The sequence below is a fragment of the Amblyomma americanum genome, chromosome 1 (genome assembly GCF_052857255.1).
Source record: "Amblyomma americanum isolate KBUSLIRL-KWMA chromosome 1, ASM5285725v1, whole genome shotgun sequence".
Lineage (NCBI taxonomy): Eukaryota > Metazoa > Arthropoda > Arachnida > Ixodida > Ixodidae > Amblyomma > Amblyomma americanum.
This window is the reverse complement of record NC_135497.1, coordinates 232,918,441-232,945,183: the sequence shown is the minus strand read 5'-3', so window position 1 is coordinate 232,945,183 and position 26,743 is coordinate 232,918,441. Positions and strand designations below refer to the sequence as shown.

The following is a 26,743-nucleotide window of genomic DNA, read 5'->3' as shown; positions in this document are numbered from 1 at the left end:
TCGGGTGTTGGCGCATCTTAATTGCATCCTTGTTTGAAATGCTGCTGTTTACTTGAGTCTGTCCCAGCGTCGCGAAGTGTTGTGTTTCGCCAGCTGAAGTTTTAACCTCTCACAACCGTATTCGTGGGTGGCAATTAAATAGAACAGTTTAAGAAGAGGAGGTCGAGGCGGGAGCAGGCTTCCAAGAATTATTGGACAGCGTCGCTTGAGTCGAAAGAATAGTTAATTTAAAACCCACTGAAACACATGTGCGACAAAATCCTCTTCTTGAGTATCGCAGAATTATGGCCGAGACACGTTTGAACTTGCACACAAAAAACAGTTAAAACTTTATTGCCGTGAAGTACGTTCCTCCTGACGTTACGCCGATTGAACCTTTAGGAAAAAGAAAAAAAAATTACTCTTATTCGCTCAGGCTTGTGAAAAAAAACATTTCTACCAGGACCTACCACGAATTCGTACTTGGATCTATAGTCTTCAGATTTACAGGTAGGTGTTCAGACTATCGACAAAACACGCATGCCGAGTTGTCTTTTACACGCGCCATGTCAAGTTTTCATCTGTGTAAAAGCCCTGACTACACATTCAATTGGGTTTTGAGGACAGTTTGTTAATGCTAAAGTTTTGTTGCATTTGACATGAGCAAAAAGAACTCTTTTCTCATTACTGCGTCGATGACGATGCAAACGCAGGCCGAATTAGAACATTAATGAACTTCATTCGAAACTTACGGCTTCTTTAAGTAGTTTCGCAGCACTTTGTTGGTGACCACATTGTAGAGTGATCACGTTGGCAGGTGTCTTGGGCAGCTGCTTACAAAGGAAATCAAGCAGTCTTGAGCAAAGTCTTTATTTACTTCACGCACGCACACACACACACACATAAAGTACATACAGTTCATAACGAAGTACAAAACAACAGAGCATATCTTGTCTTTTTTTTTAGGCATTTAGTTTTATGGCACCCCAAGCGGACGTGAAAAGGAGCCTTGATTTCATCAGCAGGTGTGCTGAAGAACTTCGAAACCCACGTCCGCCCTTGCAGTTAGGGGAGTGCTGACAGCAAGGAGCAAAGCGTTATTTTCCCTTTATCGAATGATCAATAAAAAAAAATGTTTCAAGGTCATTTTATCTCAAATATAAATCGGACCACTGCACATGTCAAGCGCTTTCATTGAATTTTTTTGGACATCTTTTAGGCCCCCGTTTTAGCTGACACTGATTTATAGCGCGAATACCGGCGCCCGAAAGACAGTTTCACCAAAAAGAGCAAAAAAGGAAGAGAGATTGCCATCTCGCTTGTAAGATGCCAGTTTCTCCACAAGGAAAGAAGACCGACAACTAATTAATGGGCAGGCAGGCAGGCAGGGAAAAAAATGGCTCTCGGGGAGGCCTGAGTGATCACTTCGCTCTGCTTTTGCGCCGTAACGAAACATACGAGCGGCCGCAGGAATTCGTACGGGATTCAGTGAACATTTCTATGGTTCAGTCAAGGTTACAGCTATTTCGGCTCGGATAGTATTTCCTTTCGACATTTCTTATCACGCAGCATTAGCAGAAGTAAAGACAACTTTTGGTACATATTGTATTCCAACAAGCTTTTCTTCCTGATTTTTATGGAGGTTTACCAGCAGATGCTACAACTTTTTTTGCGATCTAGGTTTCAATATGTGCACTTCTATATTTTTTTAATTTCCCGTCTTCAATGTCTAGCCGAAGTCAAAACTTCCTTCCGCATTAGGTTCTCCTTCGAGACCACTTTTTGTGCGTAGAGATTTTGTGTAAAGAATGTAGCGAAGATGAGCTTTCTGTACTCCCATTATTCACGAGAAACTTTCCGTAAATATAAAGGCTTAAGTGACTCAGTTGTATGACTTTAAAGTTTTACATTCCGCATACTGTCTTTTTTTTGCGCACTCCAGTTTGTGCTACCCACGGCACTGAATTGTTGTAGCGAGCCGGGAAGCCTCACCTTATAGAACTTCGTTTTCCCTCTTCTCGGTTTTTCCGCTTTTCATTATTATTCCCGTAAAGACTACTGAGTGTTTCAATAAAATACTGCTATTTATAAAGAAATGCATTCGGGAGTAATAAAAAGTGAGGATGGCAACATGGCTTCCGCAAGATTTGCAGGTAGTGGCGAGATCAAAAGAAAAATATAACGCATCAAGGAAACAGAGCGAAATCATAAACAGAGCCGTAAGGGCCGTGACGCTAGTTCACGAAGCCGCGAGCGATGCTCGCCGCTGTCAGCAACGCCCTGACCGCATGCCGAACGGCGTCGAAGGTTGGCTCCCGCACTCCCGCGTGGGACAGGTTCCACCGATCCACGCACTTTTGTACACTGGCAGGCGCGAACAGCCGTGCAGCGGAAGCACAGCGGGAGGAGAGGAGAGCGGGACAACGGCTAGGGCACGTACGGGTTAGGCTACCAGGGAGACCTTCGCGTGCTTTTCTTCAGCGTCCGTCCGGCCGTTGGTTAGCAACGTATCTTTTTTCGCGCTGGCTCGAGGGTGCGCTACGCATTCCGGAATCTCAGACCTGGGATCACAAACAACGTGGCAGGTGTTATAGCACAACAGCAGGGCCATCGCTTTTGCATGCCCATCGCGGCACAAATAGGCACTCGCTAAACACGCATATTGCTATTCCTAAGCGCATCCTGCAAGGAGCAGTGCGTGGCGCGATTGTGTGCATAAGAGGTCACTGAAAGTAAACATTTTTTTTTGTCTCCGAATGAGTGCCACTAGCACAGGCCTTGTGGCTAACTAGTCTGCAACTCGAAGACTAATCTTCTAAGGAAAAGCACTGTCGATGGCACGTGTGCGCGTTTACATGACTCTGTTGGATTACTCCAAACTGACAAAGCCTTTGGACTGTTGCACTAAGGCAGTTATTTGGTTGTGAAAAACGGCTGTGCGTTCTGTTCTTGAAGAAGACCGCAGACTAACAGCAGCTTGTTTATCACAGCCCTCTCTTCTACTTGCCAGTGGATTTCAACAGAACTATTTACATACATTTTACATACATTCTTAGTCTAGGAGAAATAAAATCAATTATTCATCACGAAGACGAGGACTTCAGCGTGTTAATATATATATATATATATATATATATATATATATATATATATATATATATATATATATATATATATATATATAAACTAAAAGTATTCGTCAGTTTTTTTTCATTTTTCACCTACTTAAAATGAATCATGTTCTACTGACTAGAGTGAGTATTTACAATTTGCAAACATAAGCGTTTCCTGATAATGTGGCATTTGAGGATCTGCTCCTTCGCTGCCGCTGAAATAGCAGACCCACTGTCATCGTCCTAAGCTTTTTTTGGAGGACATGTATCAGGTTCTGCCACTCGCCTAACCTCCTACCTTTTACTCCTTTGTTTTTACCGTGGACTTATGGTGTTTTTAACACATATAAAGAACTCTCCCCCACATCGCGATGAAAAGTGCAAACCTGATATAAGAGAAATCTGACGTGAGCTTATGACGCAGCATTAGAAGTAAGTGAAAGGGCTGTTATTCTCTGTTAACAAATAGAATGAACCAGAACTTGTGATTAGACTATCGGTAGCTTATCTTCCTTAAGAACTTCCTCTCGGATTCATATATATATTCCTAAAAATCCCCTTAACGTATCCCCCTTCATGTTCTAATAACCAAGATGTGCTGCCATTCAAATAGTGTCGACAAACGTTCTCACCGATATTGACCATGTAGACGACCGTACTAATATAAGGCAAGCTAAATATGGCCTTACATTTCGCTTCTCATAGCATGCTTAATGAACGGTAAAGCTACACCCAAACATTACGTGTGGTCATGAACGCATTCGCTTAGGCTCATAGATCAGAGTACACCAGCATGGCACGTCCTCTGTCTAGTCGTGCTGAAGTTTTTTCCAACTATGCCAGCAGCTGAACATTGATGGTCGTTTTATAGCGGGTCTTGTTCAATATCATGAAAGTTTTCATGACTGATGGCTTCGAGGTAAGAGTCTAAGTTCACGCTACAGTCGTAACTGCCCTAGCATCTCTGATAAGCGGAGCGAGTATGCGTGCTATAGCTACAGCAACACGTGAATCAGACCTTATTGAGGCACTTCCGCTTGATGAGATTGTTATGAGAGTAGTTGAAATGCGCTCTATGCTAGAGTGTCTTGTTTTGTGGCAGCAAAAGCTCTCTGGAACAGGAATTCAAAGACAACCGTTGCGGCACTTAACCTGCAAGCTCTATTTCTCAGGCTGACCCAACATAGACATTTTGAGAGCCCGCTCGAAAGCGACAGCTCCTTAAAAAAAAAAAAACAGGAACACTAAGTACCAGTTGGGAAAACACGTAAATACATTAAGGAAAATGGCTGGCACGATCTATGTCCACGCTTAGTAATTTTTTTTATCTGCGTCAACACCATTGTCGCTTACAACAAACCACTTTCTTTTCAGTTTTTTTTTGTAGTATCAAATCAAATCTTTATTCAGCATTCTTCCGCGCGTACTGAGAATGATGCTGATAGCATCAGCCTCACCTTTTTCTCTGATGCTTACGGCTTTCTACGCGGAGCTTCAAAAAACTACATGCCAATTAAAACGCGATTTAAGTTATTTTAAGCGGTTCATATTACTTCAACAAATATCTAACGAGCCCACAAAATGCAGCAAACTCCACTCTGTAGTGCACCATTTTCGTAATGTCCAACCTAAGCAGCTGTAGCATACCACACGTACTTTTCTTACGAATCGTTAAAGTTTCGAAATATACGACTCAGAAAACACGGTCGCTCCTTCTTCATGTGACCACACTGGGCTAACTCCGTCTCTGTTAACCGCACGAGTCATCAGCCAATAAAGCAAGAAGTGAAATCATGATGCGTGATCTTGTTGAAACCTAAAGATTGTTTTGCACATAAGTAAAAATAATTCGCAGTGCAGGCAGAAAAAGTGCAAGCCCAGAGAGAGCGGCTGAACATGAAAAGTATACACTAGAGAATTGATAACGGCAGGTATAATACAACGGGTCTATTTCTTCGGCTTCATTTAATTATTATCATTTTACGCATTGGATGTTCAATTCTATTAGAAGGACCGGTGTGTGAATGATGAACGGTAGAAAAGTTGCCTTGGCATCGAAGCAGAATAGATTCGTTGTATTAGTCTTTTCCGAATCCGCAGTGTTGTGCACAAAACAAGCTTGTAAGCATGCATACGAAAGGTGGCAAGCAGAAGCAGCCAAAGCGCCCGCAGCAGAAGCAGCACCGGCGTTTAGCAAGCGACAGAGCACGGCAGATCAATTTTTTTATTAAAATGACATAATTTGGTCACTTCTCACCACAACACACAAGAGTACCGGAACAACACAATGCCAAGCAAAACTATAACGTCACCACAGCACAGATGTAACCAGAAAAAAGCAGCAAAAAAGAAAGCCAGAGTGAGGTGTTCTTCAATTTCTTCCTGTAAGTTCCGTTCGCTCGTGACCACCGATATATATCTGGTGATTTTTTCCCTAGTTTTTTTTTTTTTCCAGTGACAGTCATATTACAGCAGCTGGCCACCATAAGCTCAACGGCCAAACTTCAACATCGCCGATTCCCGTGCCTATGAAACCGAAGCGGTATTTAGCCGTGGCTCCTTTCTGTACGCTGTCTTAAATTCACGCAACTATTCTATATCATCATCACTGTACCTATTTCGATGAGTTTTGTTATTTTACAAGCGTTTTTCTTTTTTGCAGCTGCGCTTGCTTTCAGAGGCATAGTTTCCCGCTAACTTCCCCGGCTGCCACTTCTTTGTACATCTCTATGCGTTCTACATCGTTTAATTCAAGACCGTTAGCATATCAAGCAGAGTTGCATTGTGCATCCCATGTAACTCATGCGAATGTTGCAGAACAATTTTATTAACGCTGGAAATGGAGAAATAATCAAAGCGGTAATGACTTAACACAAGCAGGACCTGAGTTCATTTTTCTAAGTTCAGACTACCTCCATTATCTTTCGATGCAGTTCAAATATGCGATACGTTCACAGCGTGAAATTGTAGGGCGCCACAGAGATCGCTACTAACGTAAATTTCATGTTAGTACTATTTTTGTGAAAGTTTTTTTTTCATTGCTCTGAACAAAACGCGGCCGATTAAAAATGCGAGTAGCACTGAGCGCCCCTTTTAATCATCCTGCGTTTGGCAGCGTTCGCTTACCTCGCTGTCGTCACAGCGTGCACTAAGGCCGCGTTCTCGAACGCCTCTGGTGTCTGTCGTTTGGTTAAAAACGTCACAACAATTCTAAACTCTTAATACCAAACCTCAAGCATAATTAAATGCGTTTCTGTTCTGTATAGCTCTTTCCTTTCATTCCTTTGCCAAGGCGCTGAAGTTCGTGCCGTTCGCTCAGAGTGCTGGCTTGCCCACTTGCACTAAGGCCCACAGTTAAGCGTTTTTAGTCTCACATTTGGCAGCCGCTGACGTGTAAGTTATTCCTCGCGCCAGCACGTGAGCGGCTGTTTTGATAACAAAGTTTCGGTGACTGCGGATAATACTCTTTCAGCTTTACTCTCGCAAATTGGTACTTTTCACTGTAGCAGCCTATTATGGAGTTGCCTCAGAATAAACGAAATATCATTCCCACTTTGAACCGACCCGCGTGATTGTTTCCAGCTCAATTTTCTACCCAGCTGTAATCGTAACAATCTAGCCACAGGGTACTTGTTGCGGTTATTTTTTATTTCTTTATTACAACTGACTACCAGGAATTCTTGTTTTGCAGGAAGCGTCGTCCCACGCTTTCTTTTTACATAAGTTCAAAAAGTAGTGATACCCTATTAGGCACCCACTCGCAATAATAATTTTTAGTAGAAGGAGGTAAAGAACTTTAATGGAACAGGAGAGGTCTATTTTTTAGTAGATTGGCAAGCATAACATATTGCGATCTACGTTTGCTTGTAGATTGCATTTTCAAATGAAAGAGGGGAAACCGTGATCATTCGCGCTGTGTCAAACATAAACTATAATTGTTCTCGAACAGCCTGCACGAATTTAAGAAATGGGCGTCAAAATCAGCCCCATTTATTTATATCATTGTAATTTCTTCCAGACCCGAACCTCAGCTTTTGTAACAAGCTTACGCAGCTAGGCAGCCAGCCACTGCTGTTCCCGCTAGACGTGATGTCACGAGTGAAAAGAACAGTCTATGCGGCTTGCAAGTTTTGCAGATTTCTTGAGGCATTTCAGTAAAAAGAAGGCAATCGGTTCATTGTTTTCTTCTACAAGCGCACACTACAAAAACGACGGCGTAGCCAACAGCTTGCGCAGTTGCCATATCCCCGCATTATTATGGTGCAGAATCGACGCTTCAAACAAGCATGTAGGTGAAATAAGTTTCCCTGCGCGAGTTATGACTGTGAGACACCAGAAAGAAACCTCAAACCGCCAATATCCAAGGCTAAAATACGTGTTCCATGAAAGTTGCACGACCTAATTGAGAACATTCTCCTGGGATAAAAAATGCGTGACATTAGCTCACTCTTTGGACAAGGGGACGCGAAATAAACACGTGGTCAGGCTCTTTCCTGCGCGCTTACTGCCCAACTTGCAAGCCGTATAGTAGCCACATATCCATCGCACAAAGTTAGGCCCGGTCTGGGCAGAGCCTTTCCAGCTGTGCGGTAGGTTCTGAACTATTCACAAGATTACGACGACTGCCATTTATAAGAGGTAATGCAGACGAAACAAAGACGGAAACAGACATGCGCCCTATAAAGCACGCACAGTAGAGCAGCAGCAGCAGCAGCAGCAGCCTCCCCTCCGTAAGCAGCGCACCGAGCCGATTGCAGCATGCTGCCGGAGCCGTTTAACGGCACCCCAGCTACGCATTCGCCGCCCTCAGGCGAGGCCAGTCCCAGGCCTCAGACGGCCGAAGTGGAGAGGTACTCGCACTGGGTATCGTACCTGGAGAGCCCCCTGTGGGCGCCGCCCGCGGCCGAGCGGATGGTGGTTCCGCGCAGCGAGCTCGGCTCGCGCAGGGTGCCGCAGCAGCTGCGGCTCTTGACGATGGCCACGAACCCGCGGCGGAACTTGCGGTTGAAGTACGCGTACAGCACCGGGTTGATGCAGCTGTTCGAGGCGCCCAGCCACTGCGCCACGGGCGTCAGGATGAGCATGAGGTTCCAGTCGACGCTGCCTTCCTCGGGGGCGCTGCCCAGTTTGAGCCGCGTGAAGATGATGTAGAGCGGCAGCCAGGAGAGCACGAAGATCACCACCACCACCAGCATCATCTTGACCACTTTGAGCTTGGACTTCTGCACCATCAGGTCCGTCTGCTTGGACTCGCCCGGGATGTTGCGCCGCCACACCTGCGCCAGCGAGCGAGCACGTACGGCTCCTTGTCTCGGTTCTCCCGATCGCCGCTGGCGCTGCTCTTTAGCCTACGGGGTCCCTGCCGCTTATTCTTGGCCATATAAAGACGCCACTGAGTGCTCCGGCTCTCTCGAACTCCGGCAACCATACTCGTGTGCGACTTAATCCAAGCAGTTGGAGATATAATTGAGTATTCTACTTTGGAAAACACCGGTGCGGCTCAGTGTACCTGTTATTGGTGCGTCTTTAATCAAGAGGGCAGAACCCCGCTCGTGTACGCGGCGAGGCCCAATTTTTATGGTAGTTTTCTTGACATATACGCTGCTCCCTTCAAAGAGAATTTATTACTTGTCGTTACCTTAAAAGGCGCCAATTACAATTTTTGCTTGCCTGCCCTCACCACCGCCTGTTTCATTTTTTTTTTTTGCTAACGCGGTAAAAGCGTCAATGGAGCGTTCTCGACGACTAAACCTGCCCTTGATGTTCTCTCGCGCAAAGCATTCATATATAAATCCCATTTACAGTTCCGACGTTTGAGTCACCTGCTGTATATCTGTAACCATGTAATGTATTGAAAATACGAAATAAAAACGTTGATGAAAAATCTTAGAAACATTAAGCAGGCCAGGTGAGTCATAGCGAGCTTTACAGGCGTGCGCTGCTAGAGCTCTAAGTCGTCGTATACGCAATGACGCAGTACAATCGCAAACAACAAGCCCGTAGTTACTACTCATGCTCAACTTTCAGACCCTTTGAGTGTCCACGTAGACCTCGCCACAAATGTACATTTTTCGCCATGTTAGAAGATGTACATCCGATACACGTGACGATATACATGACGTGCAGCAGGTTAGGTGGGCGGATGAGATTACGAAGTTTGCAGGCATAGGGTGGGCGCAGCTGGCAAAGGACAGTGTTAATTGGAGATACATGGGAGAGGCCTTTGCTCTGCAGTGGGCGTAGTCAGGCTGATGATGATGATGATGACGACATGACGTGTCACCTGGTGCATATAGAAATACTTCTAAACAGGGCATTTGAGGGACAGCAGACCTTTGATGAGGATCAGTTTCTCACAGAAAAAGACATCATCAACCGACCTCAGCAGAATATACTTTGTTATCTTAACGCCTAAGAAAATAGCTCACTGCACAAATACTTTCTATTTCGCTGCTGAAGTCCCCTAACTACTTGTCTTTGCGTATCTCGATGCGAAGCAGCCATTTGTGTTTTACTACGAACCAACCAAAAAAGCACTATAATAGTGGTTTTGGAGAGATTATCGGCAATCACTGTGTCTTTTTTCTTGTGATGAAATATACGGATATTTTCCCGGATGCTACCAAAATTTCCTAGAATGAGAGTAAATAACACACCCCGGAGGTTTACTTTAATTGGTTACCGTAACCTTAGGTTACGGTGAACGAATTTCATCGGCACTCCCTTTGAATCGAGCTCGTAGCTGGCGCCAACTTGCCTAACAGATTTAAGTGGCAAATTAGTTAATGCTCATGCACTCGTGGCATAGTAGATGAGAAAGATTGTCCAGTATTTTATCCTCTCCTGAGTAATCTCTGCGGTGAGTCGAGCGACTACGCACAAAGCACTCAACCTCGTTTAGAAAAAAGTGACGAAGCATACGTTCATTAAGCGTGAAAACAGTTCACTGAACCATTTGCAGTACTTCTGACAGTTTCATACGTTCAAAAATTGCCGCATTGGTACCGGGCGGCAGCACCCGACCAATAATTCGACCAACCTTCGCTACCTCATCCCTGAAGTCTGCGATCGTTACGGCAGTCAAAGAGCGAAATACCGCGCAGTGAAGTGATTAGCACAACGTTAATTTCTAATGAGTGCTGCCACCAACACTCACGTGCCATTTTCATTGCGGAAGAAGAACACGCAACAACTCCTCCGGCAAGCGTGAAAAACGCGACGCGTCACGACGGGTGCCACAAACGCGACAACATTACCGCGGGACACGCACGCTGCCCTAGGAAGGAAGCGGCGCAGCGTGCATTCAGAGTGGTCGCCCGGCCCCGGATGACCCATCAGCCTCGGGGTGGCGCTGGTCGTGAGCTAGGCGGAGTAATTACGCTCTGTCAGCTGCGCGACTGGCAGACGACTGCGACGCGCTGTGCTGAATCGCTGGCAACGCTCAAATAATCACCAGCCTTGCTTACGCCAAGTGAGCAAACAACGCTGAGCGGCACGCGATGGCCGTCGTATGGCCGCGGGTCGTGTGACATAGCGCGGTTCCATTGTATACTGTACGGAAAATTGCATCGTTGGCCATCCGAAAGGTGGGTGACGGGATAGCAGCACCGAACTGTCGCACGTCGAGTAGTTGTCCACGCGAGGCGGCGGAGCTGCGGGCTTAAAAGCACCGACCACTGACAAAACGTACCGTGAGATTATGGAGGAAAGAGAAAGATCGTGCTCATTTTGTAAGAATTGAGCACGTCATACCGAATAAACTAGGATTCGTCATTTTAACCTGGCATTGAAAATCGCATTAAAGAAAACAGGAGTGCCATCTTGCGGTGAAACCCTGCCATTATCAATGTATCGTATACCACGTGACCACATTTGGGGAGAATATTGCTGATTTGTTTTTAAGTTGCGCAGTGTTTGATTTCATTTAGGAGTGTTCGTCCCGTTTTACGGTAGTTAACGACGATGTGCTTTTAGCTTTTGCCAATAGATGGCACCTCAGTAGTTTGCATTTCTGGGAAGGAACAGCAGCCACGGCCCACCAAAACTTTCGCCTACGTGGCGTGCATCACAATGCCGTGAGAGAGTTCGGTGCGGAAACTACAGTTGACTCTATTCTGTACTAAAAGGTCTAATTCCTCTCTTCCGGGTGAGATTTATGTCATATTTTGGTACATCACTTTTTCGACGCGAAATCGCCATCGCGCTTGCTGATCATCCTTTCCAGAATCGCGATACATAAGAAGGGCCGCATGCACTGAACGAAAAATTCTCGGTAAAGATCTCTTACAGCGCTTCTAACGAAACCATTGCAGGATCGAGCACCAGAGACAGCGATCTTTCCGTTGTGCAGAAAACAATTGGGTGCTTAAAATTGAGTATTCGGTCCCATTAATAAAATAGCGAGCATACCTTCACCCATATGCAGCCGTAGCACACGACGATAAGCAGCAGCGGGAAGATGTAGCAGAGCACGAGGTGTGCGAGAATGAAGTAGAGCGTCGACGAGCGCTCGTCGGGCCACTGCTCGACGCACAGCGTGACTCCAGGTATGCTGGGGTGGATGGGCTGCAGCGTGAAGTAGAGCGCCCAGGGAAACGTGATGGCTACCGAGAAGCTCCAGATGACCAGCAGGATCTTGCGCACGCTGCGCGTCGACAGCTGGCACTTGAGCGGGTAGCAGATGGCCAGGCACCTGCGTGGACAAGCCACCCCCCCAGGAGGTTTACGCTGGCGTCAAGTCGCCACCTTTCAGTACGCACTGAAAGTTTCTGAACGTCGCCTGGTACGAGACCATTAAGGACCACTGTTCACTGTATTCTGGCGTGGGTACGGCCTAGTCATCGCCAGAGTAAAATTAAAAGGATCAGGTGTCGTATCTCCACGTATCATCTTTTTATTTAATTATTATTGCGACTCTCTATCGCTTTTAGCTTCCGCCTATTCGCGAGCAATGTCTCCCAGAACACGCGACATTAAAGGCGGGACTATCAAATTCCACACAGTCAAAAGGATGAACCGCGCAAATTCATTTAAGTACGGTACAGTACAGTTTTGAGCACGTCACAAGCGCTGGAATGGTCTGGCAGCAGAATCACTAAGGTGAAAATATTGCGCAGCTGCTATGGTAGGGGCCTGGTGCTTGCGCCTGCACCGCTTGTATGTCTCCGCGGCTCCACGAGAGAGCTTTACAGTCAAACCGAAGATTCGCTGCCAGCCCCGATTGGGATTGGCAGTATTAGTAATACCCTTGTCACACGGGCAATCTCAATGCCCATTAAGTCAATGAACGTCGAAATTTTCAAGGCTCATTCAGTTGCAACGCTGCCACACGGCGAATTTCAATGATCATTGAGTGAGTATAGCAAGCATGCAATCCAACAGATGTAGCTAGGGGTAGCAACATTAAACAGAATTACGAAATGAAGCAGAGTAAAATGAGACGAATGTTGGAGGAGTGCTATTTCGAATTGAAACTCAGTTCAGAAAACCTATTATAATACTTCACACTTCCACACAATCTAGAGATAGCGATGGCGGGTCGGGGCAGTGATGCGCGCTTCGTTTCGGAAGCATCAACTTTTCGCCGGCGAAGCTGCCGGTTACCGTGACCGTGTTTGTTGCTTTCATAGCTACTATCGGTGCAGCATTTAAAGGACACTTCTTGGTCTCGGTTGCCACAAAGTGCGCTAAGAGGCGAACACGGGACAAACGAAGCGGAGCAACGCGACGTCGCACTACAAAAACAGCGGCGGTTTGTTTACATCTGACCCATGATCTGAACCCTGGTCGTTCTGCGGAGCTGTCATTTCGACTCCCGAATAAAAATTAGTTTATGAACTGGCTAATGCAATTTAAAATTTGCTATTAAATCAAAAAGATATTTTCGCTTATTTCGAGTTTTTATGTCTTGTGTTTTCAACACACGGTGAGTGCGAGAAAGTTCTCAATGGCCTTTGACATTCTAATGGTCATTCGCGAACCCCCATTGAGTCGATGTACATTGACTCAATGGGCACTGATTCAAGGGGCATTGACAGAAGGGGCATTGAAATTGCCCGTGTGACAGGGATATAATTTAATAAAATTTTCGCGTACTTACTTTTCTCCACAGAGCACCGGTTGAGCGTTCTACACTTGAGAACTAAAGGACTGCTAGAAACGCCTTTCGATGGAGTAAATATTTGTCAGCAATCACCGCACTTCTTTAAACCAGAGTGCAGTACCCACTTTCTGCCGGAGTGAATATACTCTTATCTTCGGGGTGGTGGACATTTCAAACTGCCTCATGCAGCATTTCCCACACCCCTTCTCATGTAATTTCTGGCGAAATAAGTAAATAAATTTATTATGAAGCTTCAAAAAAGTAGCCGTGTGGGCAGTCAGCTGCGTGGGCACTTCCTGCTACTGGCGCTTCTAGCCAAATTTAAAGTCATTTCTATGGTGGTTTTGCAAGACACGCTGTGAAAATGTCTCCGACAGTACTACGTGTTTTTTTTTCGGCCTAGGTGGCTCTCCTCTGCAGCGTCATGCAAGCTGCGAAAGGTTGGTCCTGGAAACACCCAAACGCCAACAGGATGGCGTTCTCAACCTGGCAGCTTCGCAGCAAGTTGTGGTAGCGCATATTCAGTGTGCAACCACTGTCCCTACTTAAGGTTTGCATATGGATGTGCGGCCGGAATCCTGGTCGTGCACAGTCCTGAAGTCGGCCAGAAATGTCACAGAGGCGTGGCAGGACAGAAAATCGGCATCTTGATGTGCAGAGCTGCGCCGGTGAAAAACCGAAAAGTCACCGTCTTGTAATGGGAGAGGGCAGTGCGCCAGCTTCCTCTTGTAGCATTGCCACGGGGCCCACGACTGTAACCAAGTGAGAGCCTTGATGTTCTTGATGGTGGCGAAATAGTGGCCGTACAAGTACGGACAAAACTTATCGACAGCCCACACGACGGCCAGGAACCTAGCTTTCAAGAGTGGCAGAGTCGCTCAACGAGCGGGAGTTGGCGGCTGGCATAGACAAAGCCCACTGGTTACCAAATTGGTATTCCTGGGAGAACACCGCACCGCGAGTTTTTCTTCGCTACCGTTATTATGGCGAACGATTAGGGCAGACTCTTCATAGAGAGCTAAGGTAGGCGGATAACGAAGTGCCCCTTCAAAGTCGACGAAGGCTCTCTTTCGTTCATGTTTCCATACCCATGTGAAGTTCCTCTTGAGAACTGTCGTCAAAGACAGACTTCGTTTTTGTGCAGACAAGAATAAAGGGATGGGAGCAAAAGGAGCTGCCAGTAAACTTGCTTTTTCTTTCAGCATGGTGGGGAGCTCGAAGTCATTAGTGTCTATAGCTCTTAAGGTACGGGCTAATGCCATGTCAGTCGATAACGTGTCCCAAATAAGTGACTCCGTAGATCCCGAACAAAGACTGTCGATTCCATATGAAGCCTAGCAGTAGAAAGACCTTCAAAGATATACTTGAGGCGCAGTAGGTGCGCTTAAAAAAAAGGTCATAACACACTTATTGCGGCCTATTACATAGCCCAAGAGTCGTTAGAAGATGGCGGGAGCATTCGAGGGGGCATACGGCATGCGACTGAACTGATGAATTCCATCTAGCGTCCCAAATGTCGTCATTTCGGCATCAACAGGGTGAAGAGCTACAGACTATGTCAAAAGTAAAGCCCAAAGGCTTGGGGGTAACAGCCCAAAAGATTGCTTACCAAGGCATGTCAGGGCTTTTGTACCTCTAAAATCCTAGCTTCTTAGGGATGCCGTCGGGTGTTCCACTTCAACTTCAAGAGATTTAGAACGCTGGCAACACATAGCAGCCACAAATCATGGCCCAGAAAACAGCCCTTGGGCTCTTAACATTTGACAAAGGGTGTACCTGCCAGTAGCCCTAAAGGTCGTCGAGGCGATGGATCGGTTATACATGGAGAAAAATAATTGCGTTCAGCTTCCTGCAGTCGACGCACTGTTGGACTGTTCCCTACTTCTGCATCCTTCTTCTGCCGGAGCTCTTCACTATGGCGTCCCTCATAACCTTATTTGCTTTGGGACATTTAACGCCCATAAACCAAAAACCATGAACCTTTTCCTGCCACACGAATAGCATGTTTATAAGCAGCCTGAGTACTTTCTTGAATGCCCATGTTTAGCCCAGAACACTGAGTCGAGCTCATCGGCGCTTGAAGAGGTAGAACTTTCATAGTGTAGTTGGGTGCTGGTGGAACTGGTTACGGAATTAGGCAACTCGCATGGTAGCACTTCACTCTCGGTTGTGTTGTGAGCCTCACCTGCTGGTATACGCGGGATGTAACTTCGCTTCAAGGACTAAAAAGTAGCAGAAGTGCTCATTGAAGAGCCGGGACTGGAATCACGGGTTAGTGACCCATAGTGAGCACGAAAACTTGCACCCGTGCATAAGCAACTGGTAAGTCGCCTCTTGCGCACGAGTGAACAACGGAAGCGGCGGGAACAGCATATCTGCTGCGACGGGGAAGTCGATGCCACTTTTCACCTGCGTGCCTGAACCCATGGCAGAGTCATTCTGCGTGCTACCTTTACGTGGCCGACATCAGACAGCTGAACTTGTCTAGTAGCACCGAAGACTTCGTCGCATTGAGATATGCGCCACAATACGGCGTAAATTTGCTTCTGAATGGGCTCTTCCTTGAATTGAATCTTTTTTTTCTCGAAATGTCCAAGCTCTATTGCGGCAATCATCTTGAAATTACTTTCCAGTTGGGTCGCCGGACATTTAAAAAATTATGAAGCAACAACCCAGCCTTCGCAGCGAGCGTCAAGCAGCAGAGTATATACTTAACTCTGCAAAACAAAACAGACTGTCCCCTTAGTAGTTTAGACGTTGCGCGTCCGAATGCAGACAAAAAATTCCGCGCTCAAACCCATTTTTTTTTTCTTTGACCCTCCATTGCCGCAGTACTTCAAATCCCATAGGAAGTGCGTTTCTTTCCCGATTCATTCCGACTTAGCAGGAACGTAGCAGCTCCTGAAACGAATATTCCCTGTAAATCAATGGTAGAAACTCTTTCACTTAAAGTGAAAGTAAAGAGGCTGCTACGCTACTTCGACATTCAGCCAAAGGCACCTGAAATTCGATATCTTTTATAGGGGCTCTATCTGCCGAAAAAGTTTCTTATTTTAACGACCCATGATCTTGCCGATTCTTGTTTTCGCCGTCACAAGCTACCTATGGAGGGCCAGCACAAGAGTTGTCTTTGGCAGCAAGTGTATTAATTTTCTAGCCATTGTTTACACTAACATGTAGCAGCCTGTACTTCCGTCTGGCTGTGGCGCTGTTGAAAAGGAAATTGTTCACATTGGAAGACTAAATTTCAGGCCACACACATTTTTCCTTTCATGATTTCGCCCGCTTCTCTCGCTAAGCCTCTCCGCCAGTTTGAGTTTTAAGAAAACTGTCTTGCATGAAAATCTTCAGCGCAGCAAACAGTGCAGATATTTTTATCCGCGTTCATTCTTGGGCAAATTTATATATCTTGTTAGGCCTCTGAGAGTGACCACTAATTGCGGAAAAAAAACCAGGAGGAAGGAAGGCATCACAGGAACTTCCTGCTAATTTTTTCAGAGTAACACATCTTAATATACTAATGCCTGCAGGGAAAGGCGAAATTGAAATTCGTTATTCAAATTTTGCGGTTCCACAATCCCGAATTCTCGCATGTGCATTTTCCTTGCTGCAGCGCGCTTGTAGAAAGACAAATGTATTGTATTCGTCGCTTCTGCAGTGCCATCGACTGGAGGCATTTGATGAAAAAATGAACGAGGCTTTGTGAATGTAAGCTTTTACCTTAATTGGCCGTGGACACTTGTTGTATATCCGTCGCAATTAAAACTATTAACATCGCAGTTTATTTATGACCATCTTGCGATCTTGTGTCTGCATTTCTTCATCGCCTTGTGGTCTTACCCTTGCATACTTCTGTGTTGAACGTCTTTATACTTCATAAGTTAGGAATTTGAATTTACCGTTGTATTTCCATAACAAACCAGCATCCCGATAGCGAGCAACAGCGTTCAAAAAGCCTTTACACTTTATGCCCTAGTCTGAGATAAAGAAGTGACTGTAATTACTGTACCACGTTCCTCGTACCACGTGGACGCCTACCGGAAAGCCCCATCGGTCAGTTCCATATGAATTACTTGATCACACGAGGAACACTGTCAAAAGCGCTCACTTTTCGGTCCATCTCCGTGACATTCCCGATAGCGATAACGACAACATTCCCAATAACGTTACGACGAAGTGCGTCGACGCCATTTATTCAGGTGAGAATTTCACATACAACTATCGCTGCAAAATAAATAAATGCGGCTTCGAGCGAAAACGCAATTTTTTTTATCATTCACACCCTTCCTATCTGCACAGAATGCATGTGAAAGAAACACTAAGGAGGGCACAGTCCCCTTATTCTGGCGAACCTGCGTGTCCAGACCGAATTTAATTAAAAAAAAAAGAAATCTGGAAACTATGCGCTCAAGCCGCATGACTAGATAGGAAAATATCGAGCGGCGAAATTACTTTTCCGCTTCCAGGGCTGCGTAGCAGCTGGGCTGGGGCGCCAGGATGACAAGCAGTCTTCAACGTGCCACAAGAAAGGACAGCTGAAGCGGGCCACAGAAATCTATTTTCATCCCAGGGAAAAAGTCGAGAGCCACGGTCTCGCAGCCTATTGTGACGCCTCGCTGGTGTCTATAAGATGCCCGAGAGGAAGCCATTGTGGATGGGGCAAGCTACCGATACGGGGGCATTGTAGGCGGACCAAAAGCTTTTCTTGTTAATGCTGCAATTAGTTAGCAGGCTAAAATGTTTTCGTCTGTCCAGCTTATCGAACGTCCACGCATACTCTGAAAAGCGAAGAGCATCTGTTATTTTATAGCGCATATTTTTTTAAAAGTATGGAATAAGTGAAACAATTCGCATCAGAGGTTTCCGAACTTCCTTTCCGCCCCTTCCGCCTGGCGGATTGTGCGTGGAAATTAAGTTGGCTCTCATGAAGAACCACGGCGCTAGTACAAGTGAACACGTGCAGAGGACTAGAAGAGCAGCGACACAGAATACCAAGTTGGAACTCTGGTTTTTAATGTAGACTATGCCGCCGCGAGTATCTCAGCCAATTCAGCGCACACGAGTGCAGCGCGGTTCATCACGGTTCATCAATCCCGTCGTCATGACTTGCAGCCTGAGTTGGGGAGGACAGCGTCTGCGTCAACAGGCACTGTCGCTAGAGTCACCGTTCAGTCGATCGAGTGGCGGGAGCGAGGTTTTCAGCGGAAATGGCTCTGGTTGCGGCCTTGGGAAGTGGGGCGGAGATCTCTCAGGCGAAGTCGCGAGAAAACGGGAGAAAATTTGAGCTTAGGGAAGGGAAAAAAGATAAATACTGCGCATTAAATTCCTCCGCTCCTGCACTCATGCTTTAGAAAATTCTTCCTAAACTACTTCGTTCGACAAGGCTCCTGCCGTACTAGTATTCCGGGGCGTTTCGTGTGATAAGTGTAGAGGGTATTTGGGGTCCTTCTAAGCGCCGTGCTACGCACTTGAGGCGGACGGCACGCTACGTAATTTCTCCCCTTCTGCGGTTCTAATTTTACGTGCAGTCCTGCTGCAGGAAGACGAGCACAATTAAATTTTGTACTTTTCTAAACACGCGTGTTGTGAGAAGCCAGGTGGACTCGCGTCGCAGAGGGAAGCAGAACACAATTTTTGATGTCTGTGCTTCCCCCAACCATTTATTAATATCCTTCACTAGGTAAAAAAAAAATTCAAGCAAGTCACCAGCACCCAGCGTAAGCTTTTTTTTCTGTGTGGACAACATAACCGAATATTTGTAAATGGTAAAACTTTTTATATGTTGAACTCTTTAAACCCCTTTTTGTTAGTGACACGGAATTGAATATTACATACTTCACTATAGATAGGGCCCTTCGTTTTCATATAAAACCCGACTTTACCTATTTTTTCACCACAAGCAAATTTCTTAAAAATCGGGTTAAACCCGATTGCTACCCGAAAACAATATTTATAGGACATTTAGTTATCATGTGCACAAAGTTGATGACACTGCAAGAAAATTAGAGGAAAGCGTGTGCGGAGGGGCCTTCTCAGTAAAGTGGTCATTTTCAACTTCGTTTGTGTTTTTTATTTATTATGGTGTTTAATTTGAGGACAAGTACTAACAGTACGTTTTGGAAGCGAGAAGTGAAAGCGCCAGTTCACACCAGACGTCTCATTGGCATCACTGTGTCATGCGCTACCGACGCTAACAGCGTCCTGCTGGAAAGGTCTAAGACCATCGCGTTAATGTTGCTTAAATATTGTCGCTGTATACAAAAAAAAAGGCAAAAAGGCATTTCATGGACGCAGAATTGCTGCGCAGTAGATGGTAATGTGAGCGGCGAATTAATTACAATCAATGATAAAAAATAACTATCTGATTTTATAGAAGGTTCGCTGTGCAGCATGCTAATTCCAGATGCGCTAAAAATGGAGCATTTTATGTCCCGCCCGAAAACGAGAGCTTATAGCGCATTTCCTCCTGCTATAAAATATGACCCGACAAAACCTTAATTACGGAACCTTTCGCTGAATGACCCGATTCGCAGGTGTAACTTACCTGTCCATGGATATAGCTACCAGCGTGTTGATGGAGGCACTGACAGCCACACCTTGAAGGTACGACACCGTCTTGCACATGAACCAGCCAAGCATCCAAGCTGCACAAAAAGAAAAGTTGAAGACCATCAGAACCCCTGAAAAGTTTTATAACAAGACAATCCTTCTGCGGACATCCTGAAAAATCTTCCTCAGACAAAAACACATCTCTTTGTCCTGCTCCTTAAATAAGACGCACAGTAAATTTTGTCACAAGAAAGCGGTGCATAAACAAACTTCCTGTTAACATATCACACGTTGTGCCTCTAAAAGGCTTCTATAGACTAAAACTCATGTTTAAAGCGCGGAAAACACAAGAACTGAGAGAGAGTAGACACCACAGATGCTGTCGATGAATGATTTGCTCACATAAAGGAAAGACGACAGTGCGCAATGTACTGCACGTATATTGGGCTCTGTATGTACCCAGGGTCCGTGCTTTATACTCTACCTCTGTCCGTACATTTTGTGCGCTCGAAAGGTTATGCTTGGTGCTATGTTCCGCCAACTAGCGCCAGTTATCTACGCTTAGGTTCAATTGAAACACGTGCTTGTCACACCTCCATTTCGGCGAACTACAAATTCTCTATCAACAGATATGAAAAACCCCTGTACGCGCAAGCATTGGAAGCCATGAGCTAGTTCGATTGAAACTTTGTTGCGGATGAAAACGGTGGGGCTAGCCTTGACTAGAGGACCACTGCTAATAAAGCATGATCACCGCCTTTTCCGCTGCATAGCTGGCGGGAGTAACCGCAGGTCCGCTGTATGCTCAGAGAAAATCTGAATGCGGCAATTTTCCTCTCCCGCGTCAAAGTGAATGGCTTTATTTTATCTCTGTAGCATGCAATAAGCGCGAGGGCCGAGAGTAATTCATCGTGTCCACAGGTCCCACGGCGATTTCAGGACCTGCTTTTGCAGGCGTAGGCTTAACGTAGAGCCACAGCGCCCCTTAATATACGGGTTGCTGTTTTTGATTTCAATCGAAAGAAAAAAACATGCGCCGGCTGAATTTTTTTTTAATCGGTATTAACCGCAAAAGGTCGGTATTCTTTAGATGTGCGCGATTGCTTGCTGGCTATTGAGTACGAGTTACAATTGGCAACAAGAGAGAATTAACACAGCGCAGAAGCAAGGACCACGATGTGACAACGGGATCGTTGTATTAGGCTGTGCGGTTGGTCGTTTTTACGCATTGCTCTGTTATTTTTCGCAAAACGGCGGGTGCAGACCGAGGCGCTAGACTACATAGTCAAGCTTCGTCAACTGCCGTAGCTCCTTCTGATAACAGACTATCGTCACCTTACCACTGCCTTTAAATATGAAAGGGGTTTTGGCACCGCATTGACAGTGTTCTGACCATAACAAACCATCGCCAACTCGAAACCATGCAAAATTGTATCGAAAAAGTGTCATGCTCCGGCTTCCACGACGGTTAATTGGCGCTCAAATCGCTACCGTCACCCAGCGGGTTTCCGGATCGAAGGCCCCATATTGCTCCTAGATTTCGGCTGCGGTCAATTTACTTTTTTTTTCTAATCCGAAACTTTATCCTTATGAAGCGTTTACTGATTTCACACTTCGTTTCGTTACTGAAGGAATGAGCAGTGTGCGGCAAGCAATAAACACCCTTTTAGGTTTAGGTTTATGGGGGTTTAACGTCTCAAAGCGACTCAGGCTATGAGAGACGCCGTAGCGAAGGGCTCCGGAAATTTCGACCACCTGGGGTTCTTTAACGTTCACTGACATCGCACAGTACACGGGCCTCTAGAATTTCACCTCCATCGAAATTCGACCGCTGCGGCCGGGATCGAACCCGCGTCTTTAAGGCCAGCATCCGAGCGCCGTAACCACTCAGCCAACGCGGCGGCTTAAACACACTTGCATTTAACACAACCAAATGAAGCTACTCAGACATCAAGCCGACCATACAGAAAGGCTCGATTTCACTTGTCTATGCGAGGAAAATGTATGTGTGTTGCTTTCCTCTTGCCTTCCATTCATTTTTTTTTCTCTCGTTTATCTGGGTTTTTTTCACAAGGCAATTTTTTTACATAAATTTATTTTTATCTTTTGTTTTAATTACAGCAAGAGCATGTCATATTGCAACTACTGCTGTAAGCGCGACCATTTGTGCGTTATTACTTGTACATAAACTGCCTCTGCTTACATACAAGCCATGGTAAACTCTCGAGCGCACAAGCCTAAAAAAAAGCGGTAATGCTTTCACAGGAAACAATATTTACCAAAATGAAAACAAACGAAAATTGGATTTTGAAATAAGCACCGAAAAAATGTCCGCCAAATTTTCAAAACACGAAAATTAGAAAGGCCAGCCTCTTCTGATATATTACCTTAGCGGTATAATTGATTTCTGGGCGTTACAAAACGGCGACTAAAATGAAAAAATTTCGACCTCCTACAATCGTTGTTGTAAGGAGGCTTCCTTATTCTAGCATTACAACCGCCTGCAACGTCAGGTCTACATTTTATTACTGTGCCCTGCTCCGGTGATACAGATGCACGCGAGCAATTTATTTGTTGAACTGAACTTCTCTTCAGCCTTTCGCATTTCTTCTTCCTTGACCGTCAGTTCTCCTTCGTGTACCCGTAGCAATCTGCCGAAAGGCAAATACGAAAATTAGATTCTTTTTCGTTTTTCCCTTTTTAGAGAGATGAGCGTATAAAACGTCGTTTGTTAGCAAAATGTTTGCCGTTCTCTATCATTTCTCAGCAACACCACCTCGGCGAACGGCTAACTGACGCATCCTGCAGACACAGGCAGGAACTTCACATACGTTTTTCCCGTGTTTCTCGCGAGCCCGTTGTCTTTTTTCATACCTCAACGTAAATATATGTTCTGAAATGAACGTTATCAAACTCATTTATCACGCCTGGACTTTTGAGCTAAATTAATGTATAACTATGCGTATCTGTGCAAAATTTTTGCGCGCCTTAGGTAGCCACATTACGTGGAAAACATCGTGTGCATTCCAAATATAATTTAACGCTAGAACCCTGAAATCAACTTGGCTAAATGGAAAGGGCTTGAGGTCATAGATTAATTCAGGCAACAGTTCCCCCAGGACAGCGCAGTTTCCTTTGATCGTAGCCACCTGTTTCACAACATTACGCGTGATGAAGTAGCGTGATTTCAACTTTTCTGCCCTTAGTGGTCTGACAAGCTGCTTATGTAGAATCTCGGGAACACTTTTCTTGACGCTGACATTTTGTTACGTCGCGTTCTTAAAAAAAAAACACGAATTGACTGAGTTTCGGCTTTTTGAAGGCTTTAACGGCAGGCTGATGCCGAGAGTCATGTCCACGCCCTTATTACCTCCCGCCATCTTCGCGTTTTAAAAGCTCGGTGACAACAGCGCCCTACCGACCAGCCCCCACACAAGGCGGTTTTTCTGCAGTGATTTGGTCCAGATACCGCGGCAGCGCCTGCATGGTACTCTTACTGCGTGATCGACCGTGCTCCTCCATTTCAGCGGCAAGTAGGGCACATCGATCATCCAAAGAACTCGTGTTCATCAATGAAGCACCTTCGCCTGCCCGTTCAGGCGCCGACCGCCACCTCGAATGCCGACCCCTCAAGATAGTGGCAACAGCACGCGCCGCCTCTAGCCTGTGCCGCCAGTGATGGGCATCACTCTGGCGCCTGTAAACAGCCGGACTCTGTTTGCCAGAGCGTCACCACGAATTGCCTAGCGAAGTGCCAAGTTTCTGAGCCTTGAGCGTAGGAGCCGTGCAGTGTGGAACGTCGTGGCAGCAGGGATTTTTTGTAGCGAGATCTACACTGGGCTACCAGTCAAGCATTTCGCGGTACATAGGAGAGGAAAGTTGTGCACATGCGCTGTTAGCATGGCAACCGAAGAAGAGCAAAGTGCGGCGTGCGCTTCGCCGTCGCCGCGGCCGCGCGCCCGCTCCACCGTCAAAGCCGAGCGAGATGTCACGCGGAGGAGCAGTTGTGCGCATGCGTCGACACCATGTAACCAGAGAGACCCCACCGCTGCGCCACCTCGCCGCAGGCCGCTCTATCATCCGAAACCCCGCGTCTCATGCGCAGGATTGCGTATAAAAGGTGGAGATGCAGTGGGCGTCTGTATCACAACGTTTGACATGCATGCAGAGAGAGTTCAGCCGCTGCTAAACAACGGTATAGCAAGAGAAGATTAACTCTTCCGATCCTGAGGTTGTCGCCTGGCAGTTGACTTGAACCTATAAAGAACGCTGGAGTCTGTGTGTACGTCAAACAAGGTATCACCGCTGTCAGACATCTCCCTTCGATCGCGGTGAATAATGGTGAAACCTGCTGTGTTCGGCTTCTGGAAAGCGGCATTGTCACCCAAGGAGTCTACGTGGCACCGGCAACATCTGTGAAGCAAACGACTGATGTGGTTGCGACATGTATACCAGCCTACGGCACGGTTTCACAGTTGTGTGTGACTTTGGGTCATTTCAACCGGAAACAGGACTCTCTTAGTGTATTAAAGAAAAATTTGACTTTAATTTAGCTTCGAACCCTCACGTCCAGACTACACAATGGGGAACTACTATAGAGCTTGTATACTAAACAGGCTCTACCAAATCGAAATACTGTATCGACAAAATTGAGACCGCTGCATGCCACTTCACAGATCATCGGGCAGTCTTCGTCTCTGTCAAGCAAAATGAATAAAAGATGTGTATACCCAATGCTTCTCATTGCTAAGCATACAGTGACCACAACAAGCTCAGCCAGGAAAACGTACCTTTCGCTACGTATATCCTGGCATAGCCGAGCTAAGTCACTGCCATTTTTTCTTGTTAAGGGAGTATAGACCCAAGTTTCGGCTACATGCTTTCTTTCTTATGCGTAAGAAATTACTATACATGAATCACCATGTGGTATCCCCCTGCGACGGCAAAATAATTTGATTGAATTTTTTCATATATTTTTGTTTCATGAGCCGAGCGATGGCCATGGCGTTAAAGGTTAACGTAGCTCACGTGAGGGATGAAAAATACTGCTATATAATCGCTTCTTGCGGGTGCAGTCGTGATCACGCGGCTCTTGAGACACCCTGGATTCAGCATTTTAGTGAATTAGTACGATGAAGCAGCAATTATGCCGCATATTTTTCATGCCTCGTGTGATCTGTCTGAGCTTTGACGTCATTGCACCACTCAGCTGTTGAAACCGAAGCCTTAACAGGTAAGAGAAGAAATTCGATTAAAAATTATTTTGCGGTCATAGGCGAATACCTCGTAGTTGGCTGTGCATAGTTATGTATTACGCATCACTGCAAAGGAGAAAATTAACCTGCAATCAAGCTTTAGGTGTTTATGCTCCTTTAATCTGATATATCCTGCATCTTTTTTTTTTTCCAAAGCAAACATGGACGTACGGAAGCCACGAAACCTGGTATAAATGGAATCTCATCTCGTCGCTTAATTACCATGAGTTTGGAAGTGGAACGTGGTGCTAGAGAGGGCTAATATTCTATTACCTCACATGTGGTTTTGGAAAATTTGGTAGGCAAGCCGTATAAGCGTCTCGGTTTTATTAACGGGAAGCCAACCAAAACTGGTACGATGCGTTTCTAGGTTCCTCAAAATGTGAACGGCTCAGTTCACGTCGGCAACGAGAGGCGGACACCCCTGAACAGAAAAGCCTTCGTCCAAACCGGTAAGAATTTAGCATTTTTGTTTGTTGTTTATGTTAGGCAGAAACTTTTTTAACGCTCCGTTGGCAGCTTCTTAATTGCTAGGCAAGCTGCCATGACCAGTGCAACAATTTACTTAGGCATTCCATTGATCAGGAGCACAACCACTTTATATCGGGAACGCCAGGTTGTTGCTTTATTGCCGCTCAACGCGATGATATATTAAAACAATGGGCATAATGCACCGAAACATAGGCAAGCAGCTATATTATAAGAATTGTAGCGTGTTAAAGTAGCAGTGCCTGACATTCGATCATTCGCAGATACATCGACCTCTTCGCCTCACTTTACTAATGATTTATCTTTTTTATCCCATTCTACATACTCCTAAGGGAAACCAAATGGAAAGCTTTTTCACGAATAGAATACAATTAAATGCAAGCACCACACCGGCATCTGTCTACGAAACCCGATTCCTTACCGTTCTGCTGCATTTTTTTTCAATGCGAAATACGAATTCGATCCCAATTTCGGATCAACTTCAAACTGCATCCTAATTTGGTTTTCTTTCCATTTATTCGAGAAATCTGCGGCGAAGAAATGTCAGGCGGCCAGCGCAGTTGTCCAGCTAAAAGGTTTTAAAACGAAATAAGGGAGAAATGTGTCCCTTTGCCCACTCCTGGTATAGAATCGAGCGCTATATATATATATTTTTTTTTCTCTTGAGAACGGAGAGGCTCTGTCCGAAACGTCGACTCAAAATAAATCTATGGCTAAATGAAGCGTTTTCAACTTTGAATTTTTGCCTCTAGCAACCAAATACGTTTATCTTTCTATACTATATATATATATATATATATATATATATATATATATATATATATATGCAATTGGCCTGACCCAAACTGCAGCAGACACAAGAAAACATGGTACAAAGCAAGAGGCAGCGGCATACAACAGGAAGCGAACGCTCGAGGCCAGGAAATCGATACGTTTTCGATCGCGCCAGGCGAGATGACAGAGTGGAAAGCAGTGTATTCGGCGCTGGCAACATCAAAACAAATATAATCTCTCGTCTCCCGTCTCCCCGTGAGGGGGTGTGGTTGGTCTTGAAGCTGCAGCCACTGAGCTGTCCAGAAATCCAGACGTGTACCGCGATCGATTTCTTAATTTATTACACTTGCAAGAAGAAAACACAGCATGAATGCGGCAAACATTGTTGATATGAGGCGTGTGCGCACCGCTCGGCCCATAGCAACAAGATTAAAATATTCGGCATGGGACGAGACGTCTGGCTGTCTGGAGAGTTTCCCGAC

The 26,743-nt window shown here is 45.6% G+C and overlaps 1 protein-coding gene across 1 annotated transcript; it reads right to left on the bottom strand.

Annotated features, from left to right (window-relative positions):
• Nucleotides 1-837: 837 nt before the first annotated feature.
• On the bottom strand, nucleotides 838-19,840 carry LOC144114780 (neuropeptide SIFamide receptor-like). Its single transcript, XM_077648729.1, has 4 exons — nucleotides 19,739-19,840; nucleotides 11,502-11,784; nucleotides 7,965-8,368; nucleotides 838-2,540 (listed from the first exon to the last, which is right to left on the bottom strand). The coding sequence occupies exons 1-4, from the start codon at nucleotides 19,831-19,833 to the stop codon at nucleotides 2,423-2,425; spliced, it is 900 nt and encodes a 299-aa protein (XP_077504855.1). The 5' UTR covers nucleotides 19,834-19,840; the 3' UTR covers nucleotides 838-2,422.
• Between the last annotated feature and the right edge of the window lie 6,903 nt (nucleotides 19,841-26,743).